Source organism: Pseudoliparis swirei, chromosome 9, assembly GCF_029220125.1.
Source record: "Pseudoliparis swirei isolate HS2019 ecotype Mariana Trench chromosome 9, NWPU_hadal_v1, whole genome shotgun sequence".
Taxonomy (NCBI): Eukaryota; Metazoa; Chordata; class Actinopteri; order Perciformes; family Liparidae; genus Pseudoliparis; species Pseudoliparis swirei.
This window is the reverse complement of record NC_079396.1, coordinates 14579862-14605743: the sequence shown is the minus strand read 5'-3', so window position 1 is coordinate 14605743 and position 25882 is coordinate 14579862. Positions and strand designations below refer to the sequence as shown.

At 40.1% G+C, this 25882-nt stretch overlaps 1 protein-coding gene across 1 annotated transcript in view; it reads left to right on the top strand.

Annotated features, from left to right (window-relative positions):
• Positions 1-25882, top strand: part of LOC130200144 (chemokine-like protein TAFA-2) — a 77288-nt gene that overhangs the window by 15978 nt on the left and 35428 nt on the right. Inside the window, exon 2 of the mRNA XM_056424150.1 lies at positions 20440-20540. Coding sequence (XP_056280125.1) covers positions 20441-20540 — 100 coding nt within the window. The 5' untranslated portion in view covers position 20440. The remainder of the gene's footprint in view (positions 1-20439; positions 20541-25882) is intronic.

The following is a 25882-nucleotide window of genomic DNA, read 5'->3' as shown; positions in this document are numbered from 1 at the left end:
TTTTGTGTAGAATCCGAGACCGGTGGCACCGGTGACATCATTATCGAATAACTATATGGAAAAAGCCAATCTTCTCGCCGATGGTCTCGGTGACTTATGTAGTTTTTTGTTGTTGTCACTTAAATTTTTTTTATTTGTTTAATGATATAAACATAAAACAAGTACAAAAATGTCAGACATAAACATAAACATATATATACACCCATATACATACCCATACACACACAGACATACATACATATACACACGCATACATACACACACATATATACACACACACATACACACCCACACATACCCTCCCCTCCTCCAAAACACAAACAACAACAATAAAATAAAATAAAACAAAAAATAAAACGTATGTAGTTTAATATAGAGGCGTCAGTATGAAATTGGGACTTTATCATTTTTACATTTAATAACCAGGTAAAATACGAAAGTCATCGAGATAGTTGGTAGTTTTTTCACTATTAATGGTGCAATCACACGATGCGGTGAGAATGTGGTTTGATCATGGCCTAAAGTAAGGCCACTTAAAAAGTGAAAAAAGTGAATCTAAAGTGAATCTAAATTAGGCAAATAAGCTATTTGTCTTTGTAGCTAAGATGTTTTTATTCAAGGTCTATCAATTTGTCCCAGTGCTCTATCATGTTCCTCTCTCTCTCTCTCTCTCACTCCTGCTTTTGCTGTGGAGTGCAGAATCAAATCTCTGCAAGTCACTGGGGAGTTGTAGACCTTTACCTGCTCTGGTCTGGCTGTGTTAAAGGTCAGATATGAAAGGATCCCACACACTGGTCTTAGATGTCAACACTGCCCGCGTCCCACAGCCTGGATTAAGAGGCGAGAAGACGATGGTTGCCAGGAAGTCATTTGTCCTCCAGCCTGTCAGTAACAGTCTGTGTCTCTGTCAGGGGTGGAGTCTGCATGTGTTTGTGTGCGTTTGATAGGGATAGGGATATGTAGAGAGAGAGTGTGCAGGTGTATAAATGTGTTTATAATATCAATATCCCACTGATCCTCCTTTCCCTGTTGTGTGTTTCTGCATATCTCTGATTGCCAGATGTGTTTATTGAGTGTATGTGTGTGTGTGTGTGTGTGTGCAGTTCACGGCTCTATATTCGTGTAGGTGTGTATGCTATGACCAGATTTATGTCTGAGTTTCTCACTCGCGGTGAGAGATCTCTGTGTTGACAGGACTGATGCTGTTCATTTTGGAAATATGCTGCCAGATTGTGTGTGTGTGTGTGTGTGTGTGTGCAACATGTGTTGTGCTATGTGTGTGTGGAGCCGTACATCTGAATTGCTGTCACACCCAGAAGACAGCAGTCTGTAATCAGGCATAATCAGATGGTGTGAATGGGCAATAGTGCATGCACTATATGTGGAAATGTGTGTTACTCTACAGAAGCTCAGGTTTATATGGACTCGTCCACCCATTCTCTCTCTCTCTCTCTCTCTCTCTCTCTCTATCTATCTCTATCTCTTTCTCTCTCTCTTTCTCTCACACACACACACACACACACACACACACACACACACACACACACACCTACACCTACACACCCACACACACACACACACACACACACATGTAAGCTGTCCAAAACATTTGAACAGACTGCTCTTGTAATTCTTTCACCTCTGTGACCACTCCGTTGTTTGTCCGTCGTTGTTTTTGATGTTTACTGTCTGTGTGATAGCGCCCTACAGCTAGCTACAGCTGCTAGATAGTAAAACCAGTGAGGGGGCAAATGCAACACTATCATTTATTGGCACCACAGGGAATTCCTGTAGGTGTCTGGTGTCTAACTTAGGTCCTTAGGCACAAATACAACACATGGTGTTGTGGGGAAAAAAAGATGTCTCTCTTCAACCCATTTAAAGCCACCTCCCTTTTAAGTAAGGCGTTGCCTAATTTGTTTATTGTCAGATTGCAATAATACTTCAGACTTTTTAGAGCTCTGTATATGTATCATCAGCCACACATAGAAGAGAAATAGCCTGTGACTGTGCATTCCTTTTGTCTCTCACTGAAACACATTGAATGTCCAGGGAACCTGTCTCATAACTTATGTTTCATGTGAAGCACTTTGAAATGCCTTGTTGTTGAAATGTACTATACAAATAAATGTTGTTGACTATTTAACCCTTGTGTTGCCTTCGGGTCAATTTGACCCGATTCAATGTTTCACCCTCCTGTCGCCTTCGGGTCAATATGACCCGATTCAATGTTTAACCCTCCTGTTACCTTTGTATTTACTAACATATTTTACCCTTGAGGTCAATATGACCCCAGCAATTAAAATCTCCAGAAAATTATTAGAATTAATATTGTTTTCCAAGTTTAAGTGTGAGGTACTTTATGTTTGTTTGTTGACTCCCGAAAGAACACCGACATTAAACATTGAATCGGGTCAAATTGACCCGAAGGCGACAGGAGGGTTAAATATTGAATCGGGTCCAAATGACCCGAAGGCAACACAAGGGTTAAGTTGACACTTTTCTCAAAATACACAAAGTGAGTCTATTTCAGTCTGGATCCTCTCTATTCTTGACACTTCATTTCGACAGTTTACATTTTTTTTTATTGAAATTAATTTGTCTAAATATACAATTAACAACTGTCAAACCAAGTAAATTAAAACAATCCATCATGTCATCTAAAAACTGTAAGCTAAAACTTGGAAAGAAAATTAAGTATTACAGTTTTTTTCGATTGCTAAACGACAGTGGGCACAACTGGAGTCACATGTGCAAAACTCTAACCACAGTCTGCACTACCAACAGTCACCTGAGCTAAACAGTTCACATCACCTGCAAAACTCATTCCAAGCAACACAACTCTTAACACATGGCTCAAAACACGCTCAGTGCAGCCAAACAACATGCACAACCCTCACTGAGGTAACACACACTGAGGTAACACACACTGTCACTCAGAACACACTGAGAGTAAGAACACTAGCATCAAACACCAATACAGAAAATACTAACTTTTCATCTTTACAGTTTGAACAATTTCAGTGACTTCAAACAAAGTAATATTTTCTTCAAAGAAAAGAGAGACATTCTTTCACATTTTTTATTCAATTTTTTAGAACATAACAATTCTTTAAGGTAAATGACAATTAGCAGTTTGCTTCAATAGTCTGTCGTAATTTACGGAATTACAGTAATGAGAAAAAAAAGGTAGAAACTAAAAGTACATACTGTAATTAGAACAAATAATTGAGGGGCTAATCCTGCCTCTCTCTAGCATCAGGCCACATGTTGTCATCAACATCACATCTCATGTTCTCATCTTGCCACCTGGGGAAGAACCTTCTGGAGGGCCTTATCCATCCCTGGCAGTCCTCTGGACTCGTGTCCTCACATCCGGCACGCATGGCTTCCAAAAGAGACATTTGGTCATGTGGGTGGTGACCAAACGCTTGGTTCACGACATTACATTACATGGTCTATAAGTGGAGCCCTTATTTCATCTGGAATAACAGCTCTTTGTCTTCCTCCACTCCTCCCTGCCACCCTTCTCCCTCCACGAACCCGTCTTCCTTGTTCCATTTCCAAAATGAGTCTTTCTGAGCTCTACCTACAGTATATATACTGTAATATATATCTATATATATATATGTGTGTGTGTTCACAAACAAGTCTAAAACAAGACACCTGCTTAGCCTTTCAGCTGAAATTGCAATCCGCAGTGTTTGAAAGGCACCAGGCTGAAATGTATTCCGTTTTGAATGTGTGGTTCACAGTTTTGACAGCAGTGTGTTAGCATTTGAACAAAGTGCTGTAGATCCTCAGTGTTGTGCAGGTTGTGGTTAAAGTCATGGGATAAGTGTTAGAGTTTTGAAAACTGTGTTCAAGCAATGAAAAACAAACTAGAGTTTGGTCCACATGAACTGCTGCTGTGCAGACTGTAGTTAGAGTTTTGCACATGTGACTCCAGTTGTGCCCGCTGTCGTTTAGCAAACGAAAAAAACTGTAATTGCTTTACTTTATTAAATTGAGAGGTATTGGCCCTTACAAACACAATTGATTTATTGGCAATACTTGACATGATATTGGATGTAAGGTTTTCAGACTGCTTTAAATGTTTGGAGACACCAAACATTTTTTCGTTCGAGTTCAGCTGAATATATTTCTGTAACTTCTATTTGTGCTGGCAGTCTGCCTGGTGCGAGCATCCTGCAGGCCAAACAGTGTGTGGTTGAAGATTAAACTCATACTCTCTTTTATACCTCCTAGGATTCCCCATGTAAGGCATTCACTGAACTGAAGATGAGGTTTCAAACAGCCATGTTGGCACCAGTTTTTACTTTGTGTTTTGTGTTAGTTGACATAAATGATGATAATCCAGCCTCTCTTTTTTTACCCCTTTCTCCCTGAACTCTAGTTATGTTAAACACTTCTGCATGCAACAGATAATTTTCAAAGGTTTTTTAACCTGGCTTGAACAATTCATCCTCTTCCTCCTCTGAGTAAAACAGCTTATATGATTGACTTGTTTGAAGTCTGCTTTAAAATGTTGGGCTTTGATGAAACATAACTGTGACCTGCATAATAACTAGTTGCTTAAAATAACCACACATATGATAACAATACAATGTTAAACTAAGTGTATCTTTTGGCCTTCAAAAGGGATTTCTGAGCTATATATAGGCGAGAGATTCAATGCTTTAAATATTCAGAAAATCAATCCATGCAAATTTGATGAAAATGATGTGAAAACAAATATTTGAATAAGAGGGGTTGTGTATGTCAAGCGTGGAGACGGATAACATGAATGCATTACGGATGTGGGGATTAGTGCATTTCAAATAGCCTGTGATGTTTGAGAATTATAGATGTATTAGTTCATCCAATTTGAGGATGCTGAGGTGACAGCTCAGTCACTTACAACAAGAGGTGTCATACTGACATATGTTCATATATTCAGTGACTGAAGATTACCTCATACTGATGTGTGTGTGTGTGTGTGTTTATTTGAGAAAAAACTCAAGGTGTATCTCATTACCTTTTAATTTTTTGGGGTAAAAATGCGGTCATTTAGCGTAATATTGGTGGATGTGTGTTTGGGTTCATACAACTTGCCAGTCGGAGTTTGTATGAGTTACACACGTCAAGTGTCTGAACCCTGGACAGTAGAAGCTGTCATGGGAATGCAGAAGGGAGGAAAAGGGGGGATAGAGTGATGTAGTGAAGGTAGAGAGAAAGAAACGTATAAGGAGAGAAGTGAGGAAACAGCCTGTTCATTAGCAGCATATGTGTGAGTGCGTGTTCACTTAGCAGCAGGATGCTAACTGGGACACCTTTTTTCAGAATAAAGCAAAGCCAGATTTTGAGATCTCAGTATTTTTGGTCAATTTGCTATCCCTCTGCTGTGTGTGATGTATTCTTCAGCAAGCATATCTACCTCACTCTGCTGCTTTAAAGTGAGTACACAGCTTATGCACTTTGAGTTTCTCGACTACATTACTGGGTTGCAACAAACAATTTTTTCGCAACAAACTATTTCTTGATAGAAAATCTCAGAATCTCAGAAAATACAGTGCAGGGTGAAAGAGACTAACTCAAGTGCAAGCTGGCATCCATTTTCTTTTTGCCCCACCCCCTTCCACTCACCAGTCCTCAAAATGTCAAACTTTTCCCCACTGATTATTACCTGGTTTCTTCTCCCTGCTACATTATATTTGGCTTGGCATTTTCTACCTTTTTTCAAAATGTTAAAGCCAGCAATTGTTTTAGCTGTCTGCTGGCTCTGAGCAGAAGTCCTAAAGGAAAAATAAACTCTTATGTATTCATAAGACAGACATACTAACCTCAGATTGTTCCAAATTGCATTCGTGTTCTTGGCTCCGCGTGTTTCTGTGACCGATTATAAATTGAAGATTTAATTAAACTCGAGGAATGGAATCACAAACAGAGAAACCTAGGGATGGCGGTCTGTCTGTCTGTCTGTGTAGGTGTGCGACCGTGCGTGTGTGTGTGCCTGATAGTGCGAGGGAGGGATGTGTTTCATTTGAGGGGACTAGTTTTCTGTGATCACAATTCTGATAAGAATTGTGGGAAACCACACTCACAAGTCCCCCTGGAATACCAACTAGACACACACAGGCTCTGTCCCTGTCTTTCTACCAGACACACACACACACACACACACACACACACACACACACACACACAGATGTGTACACACTCAGACACACACTCAAAAGGCATACACACACGTGGCAGTGAATATGTATCCATGTTTCCTCTTCCTCGAGATGCAGCTCTTGAATTTGATTTGGTGACTTTGTAAATATTTTCTCGTTGTGCATCTAACGCATCCATGGAAACAAGGCATGCATGTGGATATGTGAGTGAGTGTGTGTGTGTTTTGCAGGAACATGAAAACACAAGGCCAAGCAGTATGAATGATTTCCTCAAGGTACAGTGACAGCACAGGAAAATGTCTGCCCAGATTATCAGGATGTAGAAAACCACATCACTCTAATACTCAGATGTAGAAACAGTCGCACTGTCTCTCTATGCCGGCTTGTTTCCGACTCTTATTGCAGAGAGCGGAGTTTAATGCCACTATAATCACGATACTTTTATCATAAAAAATGTATCAGTGATGAAAACAATGTAACAATGTGAAAGGGCTTGCTCCTAGTAATGGCCCTGAGGTTTATGTTGAGCTCAAGCTCATTGTTCAGCTGCTTATTGTTTCGTTCACCCTCACCGCTTACATAACATCATTTTTAGCCACAAGATGCAGTTTTTTTTCAATAAGTAAGCTCTCATGTAAAAACCCACTGTTCACTCCATGCTCAGCACCAAACACCAAACAGACACTGTTAGCAAATATAAATGGTGAACAAAGTGGAGCGTTTAGCAGCTGAGAGTTGGTTGAGTCAAAAGAGAGTGAACATTGGACTCAAGAGTGTGAACTCAAGTGGAGAGAAACATAGAAAAAGATGAAAAGTGATGTGTCGATGCTGTGTTTACAACGTGTTTCCAAAATCTGTTTCCTAAAAAATCTTTTCGTACAGGTTTAAAGGGATACAATATTATTTAATAAGGGGTAAAAGCATTACATTAGTCTGAGACCTACGCTTTATTCTCATTAAAAAATACTCAAGAGTTGTTTGGACCCACTTCAGGAAGGTCTTTTCTGTCCCTTTTCTCTCCATGAGTACGACAGAAACAAAAAAAGAGAGACAATTTCATCCATCAGAAAAACTAAACTATCTGTTAGTCTGTCTGTGTGTCTCAGAGTTTTGCCGGCCCAGCTGCTGATCTGCCTGCCCCAGTGTCTCCATTTTCATGTCTGGTGGAGAGATGTTCGTAGAAGTCAATAGCTCACGCCTGATCTATTGGTAATAATGTTGACGTTTTGGTTTGTGTGTGTGTGTGTGTGTGTGTATATGATTGTGTTCATGATGATGGGTGCCAAAAACTGCATCTGCCAGACTGTTAAAGGGTCCTGCTGAGTTTTATCTGCAAGGACTTTATGTATTGTGGTTAAGTGTTTAGACACACACCTGTCGGTTCCTGTACGAGCCTTTGCAGACATGCCAACCGGCGTGAAGACAAAAGCACTATATGCTCGCCATTCACGAACACACACACACACACACGCACGCACACACACACACACTCACACACTCACACAGTTATACATATTTAAATTAAAGATGGTAGTTTTTTTTGTCACTTCAGACTATGAGAAATATGATATGTGAGAAAATGGATTTACATGTGTTGTGTATGTGTGTTTGTGTGTATGTGTGTGTGTGTGTGTGTGTGTGTGTAACTGGAGCCCATCTGTTGTTACGTATGCTGATATAGCAGCTGCATCTGTGGGGAGCTGACTAGCACATTAGGAGAGAACACACACACACACACATACACACACACACACACACACACACACACACAAATACACACTGAACCTGCACATACTGGACAGCTAACAGTTCATTTGACACTGTAATTACAGTCAGTGATCATGGTCTATTCATCAACCCTCTTCCTCAGGGCGTTAACTGACCTCCAACAATATCCTCATGAGACAGAGGGATGGAGGAAGGGAGTGGAAGATGAGGGATGAATGGCCGAGAGAAGAGAGGTGGAGAGATGGAAAAATGGAGAGAGGAAAAAGGGCAGGCGGCAAAAATAAATGGGTTGCAGGAAAATATGGGGGAAAGTGTTATCGAGATTGTCAGGAGCTGGAGGTGTGTTTGTTGGGGATTGATTCAGTCATAAGTCTGTCCGTGTGTGTGTCCAGGCAGTTCACCTTCCACCACAGTCTCTTGTGTTGACCTTACCTGCTGCATCACTGTGCATCGTTCGGATGAGTTATACAGCATTATTGCCTTGCTGCTATCTATGGCTGCTGGTTAAACACACACACACACACACACACACACACACACACACACACACACACACAGACACATATACACTACCGTTCAAAAGTTTGGGGTCACTTAGAAATGTCTTTCTTTTTCAAAGAAAAGCACTGTTTTTTCAATAAAATAACATTAATCAGAAATACACTCTCTACATTGTTAATGTGGTAAATGACTATTCTAGGTGGAAGTGTCTGGTTTCTAATGAAATATCTCCATAGGTGTAGAGAGGCCCATTTCCATCAACTATCACTCCAGTGTTCTAATGGTACATTGTGTTTGCTAATCGCCTTAGAAGACTAATATCTGATTAGAAAACCCTTGTGCAATTATGTTAGCACAGCTGAAAACAGTTATGCTGGTGATATAAGCCATACAACTGGCCTTCCTTTGAGCTTGAAGTTTGAAGAACAAAATTAATACTTCAAATATTAATCATTATTTCTAACCTTGTCACTGTCTTGACTATATTTTCTCTTCAATTTTCAATTCATTTGATAAATAAAAGTGAGTTTTCATGGAAGACACGAAATTGTCTGGATGACCCCAAATTTTGAACGGTAGTGTATATAGAAATACTCACAGGCAAACACCAAATCATGGTGACCTGTATGAAAGAGCATGCATAAGTTATGTGCACCAGGCTGCAAGGTGAAATATGAAAGCAATGAGGAGTAATCTGGGGAGGAGAGACAAACAAAAACAAAAGGGTGAAGTTTGTGTGTGTGCACACCGCACTGCCTATGTGCTGCCTGATTTCAGTTTTCTTGTTGCAACACCGAATGAGTGCTAACACAAACCATGAAATACTCGCTACCTAATAGCAGAATAGTAAAACATTAAGTACAGCACAAATGTTCCTCCATGCCGGCTGTGTTCTATTCAGATCATGGACACTGCGGTTGGTAAAGCCATGTAGCTAAGGGTCTCCAGCAAGAGTCACCGCAATGAGTAAAAAAAGCGCTAATGATCCAGAAAGCTTTTCTCTCAGAATTGATATTTTTCAACTTGAGGCATTGAGAGAACTCAATGAGAGAAAAAATGTAAGGAGCATAGAGTGGAAAAGCTTGAGGTGCTCAAAAACGTAAAACATTACGACAAACAGCATTTCCATGTTGCTAAAACGCCCTCGATCGCTTCAGGACCGTAATCGTGATTTTCACTTCCCCACAAACAGTTTTGTATTGATGTGTTTTCACTGTAATTCAGTTCTCACACCAATACATACAAAAGTATGCTACTTTAGAAACACTGATATCATGCTCACTTATAATATTAATACTGACAGCTCCTTCTTGGCTTTTTATTTCCTAAATTGAGACTTTGTTTTGGATTTGTAGGAGCAATTCACCTTTTTAGTGCCATGATTCATCGTCTCTGGAGTAATCAGCATCTGCTCTCACATTTGATCTTATAATATGTTTTGCACACACACACAACACTTTTTCTTGTTATTGCCTCAGTAACATTTAACAAACTGAAACACTAAGCTATGAAGAAATAGCTCTCATTCCAAAAATACTCTCTAGATGCTACACATTTCTGTGGACTGTTAGCAAAAACTATTTCTGAGTGATGGTGTGTGTCAGCCTCAGCCTTTTATACATGGGCCTACTGGGATCACACAAGCAGATGCTTCATTTACAGAATTATGCATTTAGGGCACAGAAATAGGTCTGAATCCAGGGAGTTTATGAGAGTTACAGAATGAGACAGAGAGGACTGAAGCTATCAGCGAGACGCCCCGTTGTGATCTCCACATTGTACTTTATAAACTCCTGCCCTGTGTGTTAATATGTCAGAGGAGAAACAAAGAAAGGAGAGAAAGGGCGGGAGAGAAGATGCCCCAAAGCCATTTTACCGTTTCCCAAGTTCTTTGCGCGTCTTTAAGTTCCCGTTACCTCCTGCCATCATCTATTCACATCACTGACCATCATCTTTTCCTCTCTAAAATGGAAAGAAAACAACAACAGGGAAAGAGAATTGTTTACTCCTCTAATGTACTTTTACACCACTCAATCGCTTTTCCCCTCTCAACCACTTTTTTTCTACATGAACTACAACCAGCAGCGTTGGCAGACCTCCACTGACACACACGGATGAATCCAGTTCTGGTTGAAGTTTTTCACGTTCAGATTGAAAATCTTTCAGGTTTCCAGCGGCAGCTCCTCTTATAACTTGACATGATTGATTTTAAACAAAATATTTTCTGAGTTTGCCACACGGAGTACACTGTGCTTTTAAGTGTGTGTGTGTGTGTGTGTTTTCTCCAGTGGCAGGTGTTGGTGTCTGAGACTGCTATCCTGCAGAGACAACCCTCATGTGTGTGTGTGTGTGTGTGTGTGTGGTTTCTCATAATGCACTCCAATTCATAATCTCCAGTGAGTAACATGAGAGATTTTCTCTAAGCAGGCCGTGTTGTGTGTGTTTGTGTGTTTTTGACATCCAATTGAAGCATTTTCATCAAAAATGACATTGCTCCTTGACAGAGTCATGACTCTGTGAAATTGAAGTGCAAATAGGAACAACTTGCTGACATCATACTTCATGTGTATATCATTCGACAAAAATGATAAGAAAAGAGTGTCATTACTAATGGAAATAAGAAACAGATTTAAAAAAAGCACATGACCAAACACAAGTCTTTCCAGAAAAAAATGTCCCAGAAGAGGCACAGTATTGCTCACATGCCAAGTGGAATTTCTGAAATGTCCAAATTGATAAGTTGAAATAACATATCGCATTGCATGCCTAGCAAGACGGCACAAGGCCATAAGGGAATGATAACTCAGTTAACTGAGCAAAGAAATAACAAGATTCAATCATGAAATTTTTTTTTCAACTCAAATATTTGTACTCACTGACTATCACCGGTTCCGTTGTTTCCCCAAGCTAATAAGTCACATCATTTGTTAAATGCACTTCAGTATGTACAAGAGTAAGTTCCAGCTCTTCCCCGCTCATAGCACCGCGAGGTTGAGTGTTCAGTTCAAGAGAACGCTCAGTCCAAGCTGTCACGTTTATAGTTCAGTACACAGGCAGCCTGCACAAGCTCTGAATTTAAGATCAATAGTGCAGCTGCCTGTTATCACATTATGGTTGTTTCTGTGGCTTCTGCAGTCTTTTAATTATCATTTAAAAAGAAAGTAACAGTCTGTGTAAGATATCACAGCTGAGCTGACGAAGGCACTCTCAGCCACTAATAAAAACTACTCATTCGTTCAGTGACAATGATGATTCCCTCAGTTCATTTTAGAGGTATACATCCCAATTTACTAGCCTGAGGTAACGTTCAACCAGAAATAAAAAAATATTGAAGGATATTAAATACAAATATATATAAAACAAGGAAAAACAGCAAATTCCCACACTTGGGTAGCTGGAACCAGATAATGTGTTGGTGTTTTTGCTTGAACAGTTAATTATATTTTTTTTTACTTGATGTTAATTCATCAACTAATCATAACACTCATATCAACAAACATGGTCGGAAAGTGAACTGCAAACCTTTGCTGTCAATGAAGAAGCAAATCATGAAGACAGCGAGACAGCAATGGAAAAGGAGGAGTGACACAATTTAAATATATACCAGCTGAGGGCGGTGGAGAGGAGAAAAAGCCACGGTCTGAAAACCAGTGTGATAAAATTTTTAGTTAGGAGGCGCAGGAGAGCAGAGAGAGAGAGACATGAGTGGAAGGGGGAAAGAGAGAGAGAGAAAATGCTTTTACTGCCGGTCACTTTCACCTGTGTGTCTGGGAGATGAGCGGATAAAATCAGACTCTTATTAAAGTGGTCTGAAAGAAGAGCCTGCATTCTTCATCTGTTAGTGAGGTCAGAAACAAGGGAATAGCTACAGCCTTTTCCCCTCCCTGGATTGGGAGGGGAGTTATCCGAAAGCATCTGAGGCTCAGGTTTTCCTTATTTGTTTTAGATTCTTTGATGAACTGCCTCAATTCCTCAGTGTTTTTACTTTTAACGGTTGCTCCTGCTCTGCAGAACAACTCTAACATTTTTCTACAAAGGCTATATCTTGGATGGATTTCCACTTGGCCTGCAGTTAGTTAGCCAAGAGGCTACATAAGTCCAATCATCCTGGATTGAAATCAAATTGTAGAAGCTCTCCCCCACCAGATCCCAGATATTTTTTTCATCTGTGCTCTCCCGTGCCTGACGGTACCCTCTCGCCCCACGTCAGGGATCACAAGCTATTTGCATTTTATCTTTCATATATTTCCTAAATTCCAAAGCTTCAAGTGATCCCTACTTTGCATTTGTTTATGCAGTTCAAAGTGTTTTTTTCCGGTTATTGCTCAAGAACTCTCCAGAAAATGTAAGTGTAGTCAAAATGTGATAGATACATATGAAAGTGGTTCACTGTGTATTTTATGGAGAGAGGCACTTTGATGTTATTTTTGCAGCGTAAAGCCAGTTTATAGCTGTGGTGTCGCTCGTGCCTGTAGGTGAGGGCTGGCAATTCCCTTTTTCTTTCTTGTCTGATACTGTTGGACTTGTGGGTGATAGAAAGGCTCAGACAACATAACTGTGTTTACTACCGGAATCTGCATGGTCAGCAGACACTCTCTGCCGATGTGTTTATGTACGTTTGTGTGCCTTTATAGGTGTTTGACCTGAGGATGTTTTAGGGGTGGCTTTGTCGTGTGTAGATGATGGATTTGTGGCGACATCAGGAATTTTATCTGGCTGTGTAGCGAGTTCTCCGGGTTAGCACAGTGAGCAGCAGAGACATGCAGGAAGAGCCAAAGAGAGTGGGGGATAGATAGAGCGTGACACCCTTGGGTTGAATCAAGCTTTAGGGATGTGTTGGGGACACACATGTAGTAAGAGGGGAAGGCTTAATTGGAAAGATGCGAATGTCAAGTCTGTGATGTGCACTCTGAATTCATAGAATATAATTAACTAGTAATAGAGTGATATGAGGCTGAGGATTGGAGGAGGACAAAGCCAAAAGCTTCCCACTCCTCATTCCAGCCCACGCCTCCCCGTCCCCCAACCCCCCAACACAAACACGCACATACATTGCACATACACACACAAACACTCGCACACAGTATTGAGTTTCCAGAATGCTTGTTTAAATTGGAGGCTTAATTTGGAGCCTCTGGTTTTCTCCACAGGTCACATGGAGTATATTTATCCACAAAGACAACACTGTGCAAATCATTAATAATACTCACACTTGTGTATGCACACACACACACACACACACACACACACACATACACACACACCCTTCACACACGCACACGCTCCTGGCAGGATCAAGGAGGCCTAATCAAGGCTAAACCACCCAGGATTGGAGAGCCTTAGTCCTTTCTATGGCTACAAAACAAAGCCATCCATTAAGTCACAAGAATACACAGATTTCCTTTGAAAAATGATCATACAAATGTGGTCTATCCATCCACATTCATCCACTGCTTTGTGCTAACTTAGCCAATTCATATTTATCATAAAGTATCATTACCTAAATATAAAAGGTACATATATATAAAGGTACAGGTGATACTCATACACACATGCAACTTTGTATGGCTTTTTTTCTTAATATCATATATACATACATACATACATATATATCATATATTCATGTAATTACTATGTGTGGGTTTGCCTCGTCCTGTTTTAGCTGGGTATGGATGGATATATTATATTTTAATCATAAAAGCATTATAGAAGCATATTTCCTTGGTTCAAACTACCAGCGGGTTGGGTTTTCACCTGCTTAAGCATATTATTATAATATAATATTGAAGAGGCACATACAATTTGCATGGTATTACAATTTTTTCCATCCATCCATTTTCATCAGCTTATTCCGGGGACGGGTTGCGGGGGCAGCAGACCTAGCAGGTTGACCCAGACTTCACTCTCACCCGCAACATTTTCCAGCTCATTCAGGGGGATCCCGAGGCATTCACAGGCCAACCAGGAGATATAACCCCTCCAGCGTGTCCTGGGTCTTCCCTGGGGTTTCCTCAATCTTAGCGGCCTCTGCCTGGGATGGTTTGCCAGAACCTCCTTGAAGCCAACCGAAAATCCTTCTCCATGGCTTCCCCTAACTCCTCCCATGCCCGAGTTTTTGCTCTGCTCCTCTCTTCACCCGAGTGTCCAAGACATACGGCCGCAGATCAGATGATACGATTGCAAAGTCGATCATCGATCTGCGGCCTAAGGTGTTCTGGTACCAGGTACACCTAGGAGCCACCTTATGTTCGAAAATGGTGTTCGTTATGGACAAACCGTGGCTAGCACAGAAGTCCAATAACAGAACACCGCTCGGGTTCAGATCGGGCAAGCCGTTCCCCCCCACTCTGTCCCTTCTGCAGCTGAGCCACAGGCATACTGACAACTCCTTCATAAGGATTTTAAAGTTAATATTTGAAATAAAAGTGCAACTGGGGAGATAAATACATATCTTCATCTACTGTATATCTTAAAATTAAACATGAAATAAATTCAAACCAACAATCGTCCCTGTAAGTAGGCTATATCAGGCCAGTTGAAAGCCGGAGAACTGTCCCTGTGGAAATACAAACGGTAGTAATGTGTTGTAGCAGCAACTAGACTTCTGTGCTAGAGACGCTAGCGTAACTAACTAGATTTGTTTGCAGCCATCCCAACACGGCCGGAGGGACATTCTCTATTACATATTCGTATGGATCGTAGGTGGATCAGCCTGATATCCTCTGAGTGAATTATATTGATACCGATATTGGATGAGATTGGTCCCAACTCTCATGAGAACCTCTTTGTTCCCTCTCCTCCATCCTTGTACAGTTCTCTTTGGTTCTTCACCTCCCTAGTTTGCATTTGTTTCCTTACCTCTCATCTTTCTTTTCTTCTATCTGTGTATTTTCCATTCCCCACTAACGATTGACAATATATTAGACAATGCTTTCCATTTATTTTGAAACTGTTACTTGTTTCTCCTGATGACCTCAGCGTTGGTATCACTCCACAGGAGACTGATATAGATCAGGGGAAACCCTTGCTTTTACGTATTGACATGCATAGGTATGTGTTACCATGGTTATCAACCATATACAGTCTATTGCTTATGCAGATTGCAATCAGCAGATGGATTTAACTGTGGTTTTTAGATTTTGAATTATGACTAAAATTGCTTTTTTAAAGACCCTAAGCACAGAGCACTCTGAGTCTGCTTCTCAAGTGGTCTGGGTCTGATTGTTTGGTCCGCATCAGATTAACCGCACATAATATGCAAAGAGCATTTTTAATGTATGTATTTATTATATATTTATTTAATTAACTTTTTTTGACCCACAAAACACACAAAAAATGTTGTGCCATTTCACAACATAACAGAAAGGGGATTCTACAACTCCCAAGAACAGTCCACGTCTGGCAGTCGACAGCAATAGTGGCAGAAAGTGACTGCACCTCCTGCCACGAGGATCGAGGGAGGACAGAAAATAAATTGAGAACACACTGGGGAGGAGGATTTGAAGAAGATCAGTCAGCATGTAGGATAATTGGACAGAATAAAGATAGAACAATATAGCAAAGCTCATGAGTTTTACAGTAAGATCTTATCAATAAATGTCAGAAACAAATTATGTGAATGTCCCTTGTTAAAATGAATCTATTCCATTTTAGCAAGAGAAAGCATTTCATTGAGCCCCCTCCTGAAACATGGAGGCTATGATGACTTCCAGTTTTGTAATATTATTTTAGTAACTGGGCCTGCAAGCCTGCTTGTGATGGGAGGAAATTGTACTTGTCCTGTCAGAGCAACCTTTTTTTATTTTATTTCATACTGTTTGAATATGAAGTTTCTCTGGACAGAGCCATAAGAAGAGTGATCGTGATAAATCGGCAGTACATCGATCCCATTTAGATAGATAAAAAACAAAAATCTTACCACTTTTAGTTTCCAGTAATGCAGTCTGCGTCACACTGGTATTTACTGGTTTGCTTAAACCAAACCAAACAACTGGTTTTTAAGCACCATACAAGTGATTTATTATTCACTCAATTATTTCGACCCTAATCTTTCCATCTTATAACCGCAGCTTGAAGTTTTCTGGACAATAAATAATGCGGTGAGACTGTATATCTTCCAACAGCAATACCACTTCATGTTAATTGCCACAGTTACTGATGTAGAGTTTACGGCCATTCCATTTTCTAAATGGCACATATCTCAAGGAATGGAAACTCCTTGAATATTAATGCATTCCCACTACATTTTTCTCATTGACCGTTGGGAGATCAACCAGAGCTCATAAGCCCGTGAGACGTCTGTCCGATTTAGCTAAGAAGCGGACAAACACACACACGCCCACACAAATACAGACTGGAGATATAGAGGGGAAGCTGATCAGCCACATGGAGCTGGGAGGACATTCCACTGGGACTAATTAAAGGGATGGAACAGACCGCAGAACTCATCGGAGACCACCACTCTTTCTCCAACTTTATCTCTCTCTGCCCTCGCTCTTCTTTTCTCTCTTGCTCCTCTGTGGTCCGTTACCGAAAGCAACGTTATCCAGGGTCATGGGATCCGATGAAGGTTTCTGGCTACTATTTATTTCCACCCGACTTCCACAAAAGGAGCAGCTGGAGACATTTATCACATATATGTTGGCACCAACATGCAAACAGATTTAAACGAGTGTAAACAAGCAGTTGGCATATAATCTGTTTTTTTCCTGTGGGAACCTTAAAGTCAAAGTTGACTAATTAGCCACATGATTTGTTATTATCTTCAGTCCGGTGAGACGCTAGTCACTTGTTACTCACACGAGTCGTTGTTCAGTCAAGTTAAGGTCAACTGTCATTTTTACCTCACATTCTACTCCAACTTCTCTCTTGTGTCTCTTTTCTTGCTACTTTCTAAATCCATTTCCGTATCACACACACACACAGACAGAACAAACAAGCAGCCAAAATGAAGTGGCACTGCATCATCACAAATACTGCTATGTGTCTAAATAAGGTGAAGAAGAAGCAAACCAGGTCGCTACTTTGTTTCCAAATTATTTACTACTCGCAGAACAGAGGTGTTGACAAGAGGACAGGGGGAGGGGGGGCGGAGGAGGAGGCAGGATGGGATATGGGATTGAAGGTAAATGGAAGAAAAGACAAGAAGTGACAATAAAGTGTATATATGTATGATTTTCTCTCTATGTGTGTGATGCCTTGTAACCAGAGAAAGCCTTGGCTCAGCCTGTCTGGCTTCACAGCTTCTCCCAGGTCTAGCAATGCATGGCTGCATCGTCAGATGACTCACACATCCAGCTCAGAACACAAGCCAGGGCTTAACACATACACACACACACACACACACACATGCACGGAGATATATACCTAAATACATCTGCACATACAAGCACTACAGCCGATACTGAGACCCAACCAGGCATTTGTATAATCTCATCTTCACTGAGGTATTCTGCACGGACTCCCACACAAACCTCGAAAGTTTGGTTAGTTTTTATCCACGACATCACATATTTGCTCAAAAGTATAAAACAATGTTGTTTTGTTCTTGGCATTACTAGAAAGGGGAATCAGACACCATAACGTATTTAGAATTTAGAGAGTGACTTGAAGCTAGGGTTGGACATCTTGAGAAACTAGCAAAAGTAAGCAAGATTTTCAAAAATAATCCAACCGAGAAAAATAACAGCCCAGTGGATCTAACATCTTTAAGTTATTGGGTGTGGCTTGCGAAACAGCAGGCTCACAGAGCCTTGCTGCTGCGAGCGCACTGACTGTTGCCCTGCGGGACTATTAATCTTCCACTTCTCCATCTTCCGGCAGAACTTTTTACGCGCGTACAGCACGCAGTATAGGTCGCATATGCATAAAAAATACATCAAAACATGCAGCCTGACCGGGAATCGTGTGCATTAGAGTCTTGAAAATATTCGCCTGGCAAATTTTTGTGAAAAACTCGAAAAACGGCAAAAAAATCGCAAAGCCTATGGGAATAAAAAAAAAAATGCTAGTCTAGTCTGAGAGCGTAACTCGAAAATGCGTCAAAATACATAAAAACGTGCGGCCTGATCGGGATTGGCCAGGAATGTCCCTACTAAGAGATCGGACCGGCGCTTAGCCCCCACAATGCCAAAACACGGCAATAAATTGTTCCATTCATTTGAATGGGGTTCCGGAAGAGAACACGCTAACCAACGGTAATCTTTGTTGCCACACTGACTCGCCATACGTTAAGGTAGAGAAATGATTAGAACTTTAAAACGTTCACAAAAGGATGAAGTTTATTTGATCAATTAGACATTTTTTCAGAGCTAGCACAGTTTCTATGGAATATTTGTTAGTATTTCGGAAGATATCCTGGCTGTTTCAGAGGGGCAGAGCCAACTGCCAGAGTGAGAGGGAGCAACTGAATGTCATGAAAAAATAAAACATATTTTTCCACAAGTCTGCCAATCTTCACTCTTTTTACACCATTTATGGATCAAAACGTAGGAAATGTTGTGCTCTTCCTCACACGTGTGGATGAAATCCACCATTTCCCCCACATTTGTATGGAGGAGCATTACGAGGGAGCAACTACACCTCTCTGCCCCATTCGACTCCATTGTTTCGATAGAAACTAGAAAACTTTGTAAACTGCGGTTAAGCTGTCATATCTAAACCCCAAAACATACTTGAGGACACGTAGACGTTCACAAAAGCCTTGACCCTCTCATAAACAAGAGGTGTTGTAAAAGTCAAGGTTTGGACATTCTTCACTTTGTGATGCGAGAGAGCAAATTGTGTTGTGATTGTACTTGGAAATTGAAAATGTAAAAAAAAAATGTAAGAGTAGATGTTGGATAACAAGTTTGCAGTTGTCATTGCATTAATGTAAATATAAATTAACATATTGTTTAAAAAAAATGTATCATGCTGCAATATTTTTTTTTTTAGACAATGTTTAGCATACAAGTTTGTATTTCTACGCACTTGTATTTCTTTTTTATGTGACTTTTTTTTCTTTCTACAAGTTCTACAAACTCTTGCATTTTGCAAAATATTGCTGACTAGTAATTAAAAACAAATATTGGTTGGATTTGTTTTTGTAACAGAAAATTATGATAATTGTTTTTTAAGTTTTGTACGTTTTTGTCTGACCCAAGGCGGCTGTAAAGTCTTTGCAGTGCTTTGGTGTGGAATACATATGCCATCTATTAGCAGCCATTTATATAAACAAAAACATAGACATGGGTTGATCACTGGACAGCAACAATGTTGTCTGCAACAACAGAACTTGGCCCATCTCATTGAAGCTGTTCTCCCATTTTCAAACCTACACTTGATGATAATCTCCAAACTTCTGTCCTATATCCCTTTGTTTCTCTTTACTCACCTCCACTCTCTCTTTCTGAGTCATTCCCCTTCCGTTTGAATTTATTTGCAGTAAACATTCAGTTTCAATGTGTAAATATGTCTTTCTGTACTGTAGGGTGTTTGTGAATGTTGGTTGTGTATGTATATTTTATAGTTGTCTTAAAAGGTTGTCTAAGTTTGTTTCAGCATTTGTAATTTAACACAGCTGTATTAGCTAAATGTCAAAAAAAGTTCAGTATATTACCGTGCTACAATTTTACTAATTAGCAATAAACAGTTCAGCCAAAGGCTGATGGCAAAGTATTTTGTTATGAAGGAAAATGTCAATGTTGACCTCATAAAGGTGAATTGGTGTGTTTGTCAAGCAGACAGTAGCACTATAGAAAGAGTCAAGGGAGGCTTAATCATTAGAATTTATCGTTTGTAAATGTCTGTTCGAAATGTTGAAATATCCCGATCCATGAAGTAGATGTCGAGATACTTTCCTGGATAACTGAAAACTTTAATCTGCTGGTATAGTCAACAGATCACAGAAGGTAATATCATTTATACTGCTAGCATGGCTAAAAAGGCAGTATTGCTAAATATAATGGCAGTTACATACCACCAACCGCTCAACAAAGTCATGCAATGCACAGTATTTTCTTTTGTTCGTGTTTTCTAATGGAGTGTGTGTGTTTATGTTTCTCTCTGGCAGAATGCGGGAACGAGGTCCTTGCATTTGCGGAGTAGGTGTGTGGAGCCTACTGCTGTCCCTCTGCCTGGCCTCCCTCACACAGGCACACAGGAGCCACACGGGTAGGTCGATGTATGTGTGTGTGTGTGCAGTACATATTCCTGTCACTTGGTCAGCAGTCACAGGATTGGATCTATCGTGGGTTGCCACCGCAGGCAGTCGCTGCAGCCAATCTAAAGTGTAAGCTAAAGTGTAAAGTTGAAGTGAATTGGCCGTGTGCGACCCGAGGGAATGCAGAGGCTGGATTCACTATGAAATACAAAACCACAGAAGCTGGTTGCCAGGAAGAACAAAAAAAAGCATCCATAATAGAAGGAAGCGGAACACGAGTATGCAAACAAGACACGTCTTCTCAGTTCAGAGGCTTTCAAGTCTTCGCAGTCCCCATCAGGGCGGGGCGTTTTTCCAAAACGCCTGTAGATTACAGCACACAGAGGGAGCAATGAGCCTCATGGATTTTAAATCCCTACTGGCTGAGTCACGAGCATGATTGAGCCCAGAGGCCTCTTACTACTTTCCAGTTCATTGCTAATGTCAAGGTTGAGTATCTTAGCCTTTCTGCTTTACAGTGTGCAACTAAAATGACCTTCCTCTGAAATAAAGGTTTTAATAGAGAGCACGACATACCTGCTACCTGTATATGAGAGCTTATATAAGAGCTTTTTAAGTGCCTGAGGTTGTGCTGCTACATACAATTGTGGGATGAAAATATAAATAAAAGGTGTCCTCTGTGTATATTTATGAAGCTTTTAATGTTTAGAATTTTCATGAAAATGTGTCAGACAGGCGAAACACTATGTTGATTTTATTGGCTCTAGTTTTATGAGTTGTATTACTATGTAATCATTGTGTTGATGTATTTGGACATACATATACACAGTAAAATGGCTATACATTTACCTACCTACATTCAATGCTATCCAGCAACAAAATACTGACTTGCACTCAGTGGCCACTTAGGTACACTTGTATAGAGTCGAATACATTCCAATAAGACTGCTGTGCAATACAGTCTACTTTAAACTTTTGAGCCCCACACGATGTGTTAATATTAGTGTATATGTTACTGGTTAAGAGTAAATAAAGATGAAACCTCTATTTGCATAGAAGTTTCAGGTTCGATTAGAAAAAAAAGCACTTTCAGGATGAATATCTCCTGGATGGATGCACAGCAAAGGCCTCAAATCACCCAGATAATAACACAACTTGTGAACAGACTCTCTGCAAAGCGTGACTAAAAAAAATTAATCAGAACAATAGTTGGAGAGTTTTTAGTAAAGACAATTTAGGCGAGGTCTCTAAAATTTGCATTTGGGCACATTGGAGCACCATCTGTGCCATTTGACTTTTTTTATGTAGCAAACCATTTATTTCACTTTCACTTTTACTTTTGGTGTTCAATACATCCAAATACATCATTCTGTGGCTTTAAAACAGTGAACCAAAGATAAAAGAACGATCAAACAAAGTGGTGCTGCGCGTAAAGACGGTTTTTAGATCTGTCACAGCACAGGGAAGGGCGGATTTTAAAAAACGACACCTCATTGGAATCGTTAGAGCCAAGAGAATCGATTGGTACCAAGAAAGACAGGATTGCCAGCACTGTGAGCCAATAGGAGACAGAAAGGCGTCGCCATATTTGAAATATGAAATCCGATTAGCTGAAATTGAACTTCCTGACAGCTGACTATGATGCTTCCCCAAAAGTCTGCCTGGTTTTTAAAGAGCCATACACGCACACGGAACACATGCCAGCTTGATTCTGTGGGAGAAAATCTTTTTTTTTCCTTCTCAAGAACACAAGTAAATTGAATTTGATGGCTGTAAAGCTATGAAGCGATTAATATTGATGTGTTCTTTGGCTCATATCTCCGTGATACTTTGGTGCACAAGGATTCTGTAAAGACATTTAGAATCTGTGTGAAGTCTTCCTGCTTTCTCACATCTCGTTTTTTAAGATAGCACGAAGCTACATGTCGCTAGTTCCGGAAACGTTCTGAGTGGGCCGACTCCTGACAAAATTCTGATTATGATATTTTAATCATTATTTCAGTTGGTGTTTTAGTTGTGTTGAAATGGCTCAGTGATACTTGTAGCCCAAGTTGTCTTCTTTAATTTGATGGAAAACATCAATATATTTGCTCATGTTTATTATAATGTTATAGACAGTTTAAAACACAATATAAAAAATGCACCCAATTGGGTGACTTTGGGCTTATTAATGATGCATATTATGTTTGTTGACATGATATCCCCCGCCCCCTCACATGTATGTAAATAGAGAGGACAACCTTCAAGTCTGTCAAAAAAGATGCAGATCTTTGGTGCATCATGGGTTGCAAAACAAGTTTCAGAGTTTGATGTCTGTGTTAGAGACATAATAATAATAAGCCAGATAATTCAACTGTACTCTTCCAGACTCGTGGAGCAATAAAAAGACAGAACCAGGGATGTGATAAACATGCTAGAAAACACATCTGACCGATATAAGTAATAGACAATGACAAAATAACCTAAGGATACCACCAAGATGTGATGGTAGTGGATCTTGTCTTTGGTTTGACTCCAAAGGAAGGCAGTGATGGTTTGAAAATGTTCGCTCTGCCTTTGGCTTTCCTGTTGTGATAAAGTGACGTGGACCAGATGCCCTTCATCTGAACTGGTTGTCTTTGTCATTGCTGTTGCCGGATGTCCAACGTCACTGATGCTGAATATATTAATATTGCAGTCAGTGTATTGTTTGAATGTTCCATGAGCAGATAAATGAAAGGAAACATTATTTATGAGTCTGAATCTCTTCTTCAATTCTTTATAAAAAGAATGCAGGATCTTAGACAGTCCTCTGGCCTTCTGTGTGGACCTTTCTCATAACGTTATGACTCCTTAGGGATGACAAGATTTTTGTATGAATTTGTGTGTATGCAGTATCTGTATGTCCTCGCTGTAATGACCACCGCTTTGCGTGTTGTTTCTGTTTGTGTGTAAGATTTACTCTGCTCAAGTCTCATTATCTTTTGACAAGTTCAGGGGAAAACATTTTCATAAATGAAAGGATGATGAAAAGACAGAGAGAGAATATGCTCTCTTATTGTAGCATCACCAGGCTTTCAGTGCTGAGATCATAAAGCACCAAAAACACAGAATCCACCATGAGAGACATGAATGGCAAAGATTTGATCAAGGGTATTACTCATACTATCCTCTGATAAAGAGGCAGTAATGGTAGTGTCGGTATTTTATTCTGACACGGCTGGATATGTGTGTGCATGTGTGTGTGTGTGTGTGTGATTGGACTTGCGTACCGCTTGCATGCTCCCGTTAATGGGTGATTGATTGTAGAGTAAGTTGTAATCAGGGAGTTACAGTGTTATCCAGTTGCAGGTTGTCTGTGTGCGGAAAAACAGACAAGTAATCTTTTTAATTACTAAATACAAATCCTTAGGTCACTCAAAAGGTTACACTCACACACACACTGCTAACATTCACTGTCTCTTTTGCCTACAAACTAACACAAACACATATGTAATTATTTAATTTTCTTACATTTAATATGTCCTGCTCTGCTGTTTATTTTAATTTAGTGCGTTGTATATATTGTAACTTTGTAATATATCTATCTATCTATTGAGGCATTGAAATGCAAAAAGCTGAGGAAGTAATTAGTTGCTTTAATGACATCCCCTTCTCCTCATTTCTCTTACACAACGTAAATCTATTTTATTGCACACGTTTTAACAAAATCAGTAAGTATGCAAAGTGTATAACATGTCCATATGTTGAAGTTCAAATTATTACAACATACTGTAGATTATGTAGGTGATGGCTTGCAACATTAGCATTCAAAACAGTCCCTTAAAATGTGACATAAATATTGCACTATTTGTGCATCTGCCGCAGATTACGAGACTGCCGTGACTCAAGGTGCCCCTGAAGAAATATCGTGTAATAAACCACTGAAGAAAAGACAGCGATCTGAGCTCAGTCTGTGGTTTGTTGACAAGGTGTTATCTCTTGGTACCAAAGGGTGAAGCCAAGGGATCAGAGGTCTGCTTGATCAAACATCCGCCAAACAGCTGTCAACAGATAACAGCCTAAACACAAGTACATTAATTAGGGTGTGGACTTGAAGGATGTTCAAGTCTTTCTTCTTGCTCTATTGTCTTTTACGTGAGTCCTTAAAAATATCATGTTCAAAATGTGTTTTACTTTCCCTGCTCTAGGTGTGTAAGTCTTGTGTTTATTTCACCATTTTAAGAGGCATGTGCTGAAAAGACACCTCAGGAGGAAAGTCGAGCAGGCTGAGAAGTGGCAAAAGAAGTCTCAGTATCTGTGTATGAATGCATGTGTGTCTGTCTGTGTGTCTGTGTGTCTGTGTTTATGTGTGTGTGTGTGTGTGTGCTTGTCTAGCTTCTGCTCACCTTGTATTCTCCAGATTTTTATCTCTCAGGTCAGAACAGAAAAAGATGCCTCTCTTTTTCCATCGGTGCCTCTCCATCTGTTAATCCATCCATCCTCCTGACCTTTTCTTTTATTCACAAGCTTTATTATACACATCACAAGATAACTGTGTGGAGATTACAGGCTTTATACCCTGACCAGAGCCCCGGCAATGAAGATATATTATTTGTAGATGTGCCGTGGTTAAACGTCTCAGTGGCTTTGGTAATAGTCTTGGAGAAACAGCTTGGCTTGGATTTTGAAGTAAAGCGTAACACGATTATGCTGATCACTTCACCACACACTGTCAAGTCATTGATTCTCACTCTATAGGCTGCAATCTCCATACATCGCCACTGATTAGAGGCTGCTGAGAATTTAATTTACCCTGAAAGACATTCTCACTGCCAAGTAGGGGAAATAGAGACGTAAGGACACAAGTGCATTGTCTCTCCCTCACACAAGCTCAGATGGACATGTGCATTCAGTCACGCATGCACACAGGCCTGCAGTAAATGCACATGGACAAGATAACACACACATGGAAGCACACTCTAGGAGGCTCTCTAATGTGATAAGTGGAGACAGGCTGTCTGCCCTCCTTCAAGATGCTGCATAGTAAAGATGCTCTCCATGCTCATGTCTACAACACAGCTCCAAATGTGCTTGTGAAAAATTCAAGCTGAAAGTGACAAATGTGGACGTTTTCGTTGTGCCAAACTGCCCAGCTTTTCCTTGTCCATCTCAGTTTGTTTATGTTCATATACAGGACTGTCTCAGAAAATTAGAATATTGTGATAAAGTTCTTTATTTTCTGTAATGCAATTAAAAAAACAAAAATGTCATGCATTCTGGATTCATTACAAATCAACTGAAATATTGCAAGCCTTTTATTCTTTTAATATTGCTGATTATGGCTTACAGCTTAAGAAAACTCAAATATCCTATTTCTAAATATTAGAATATC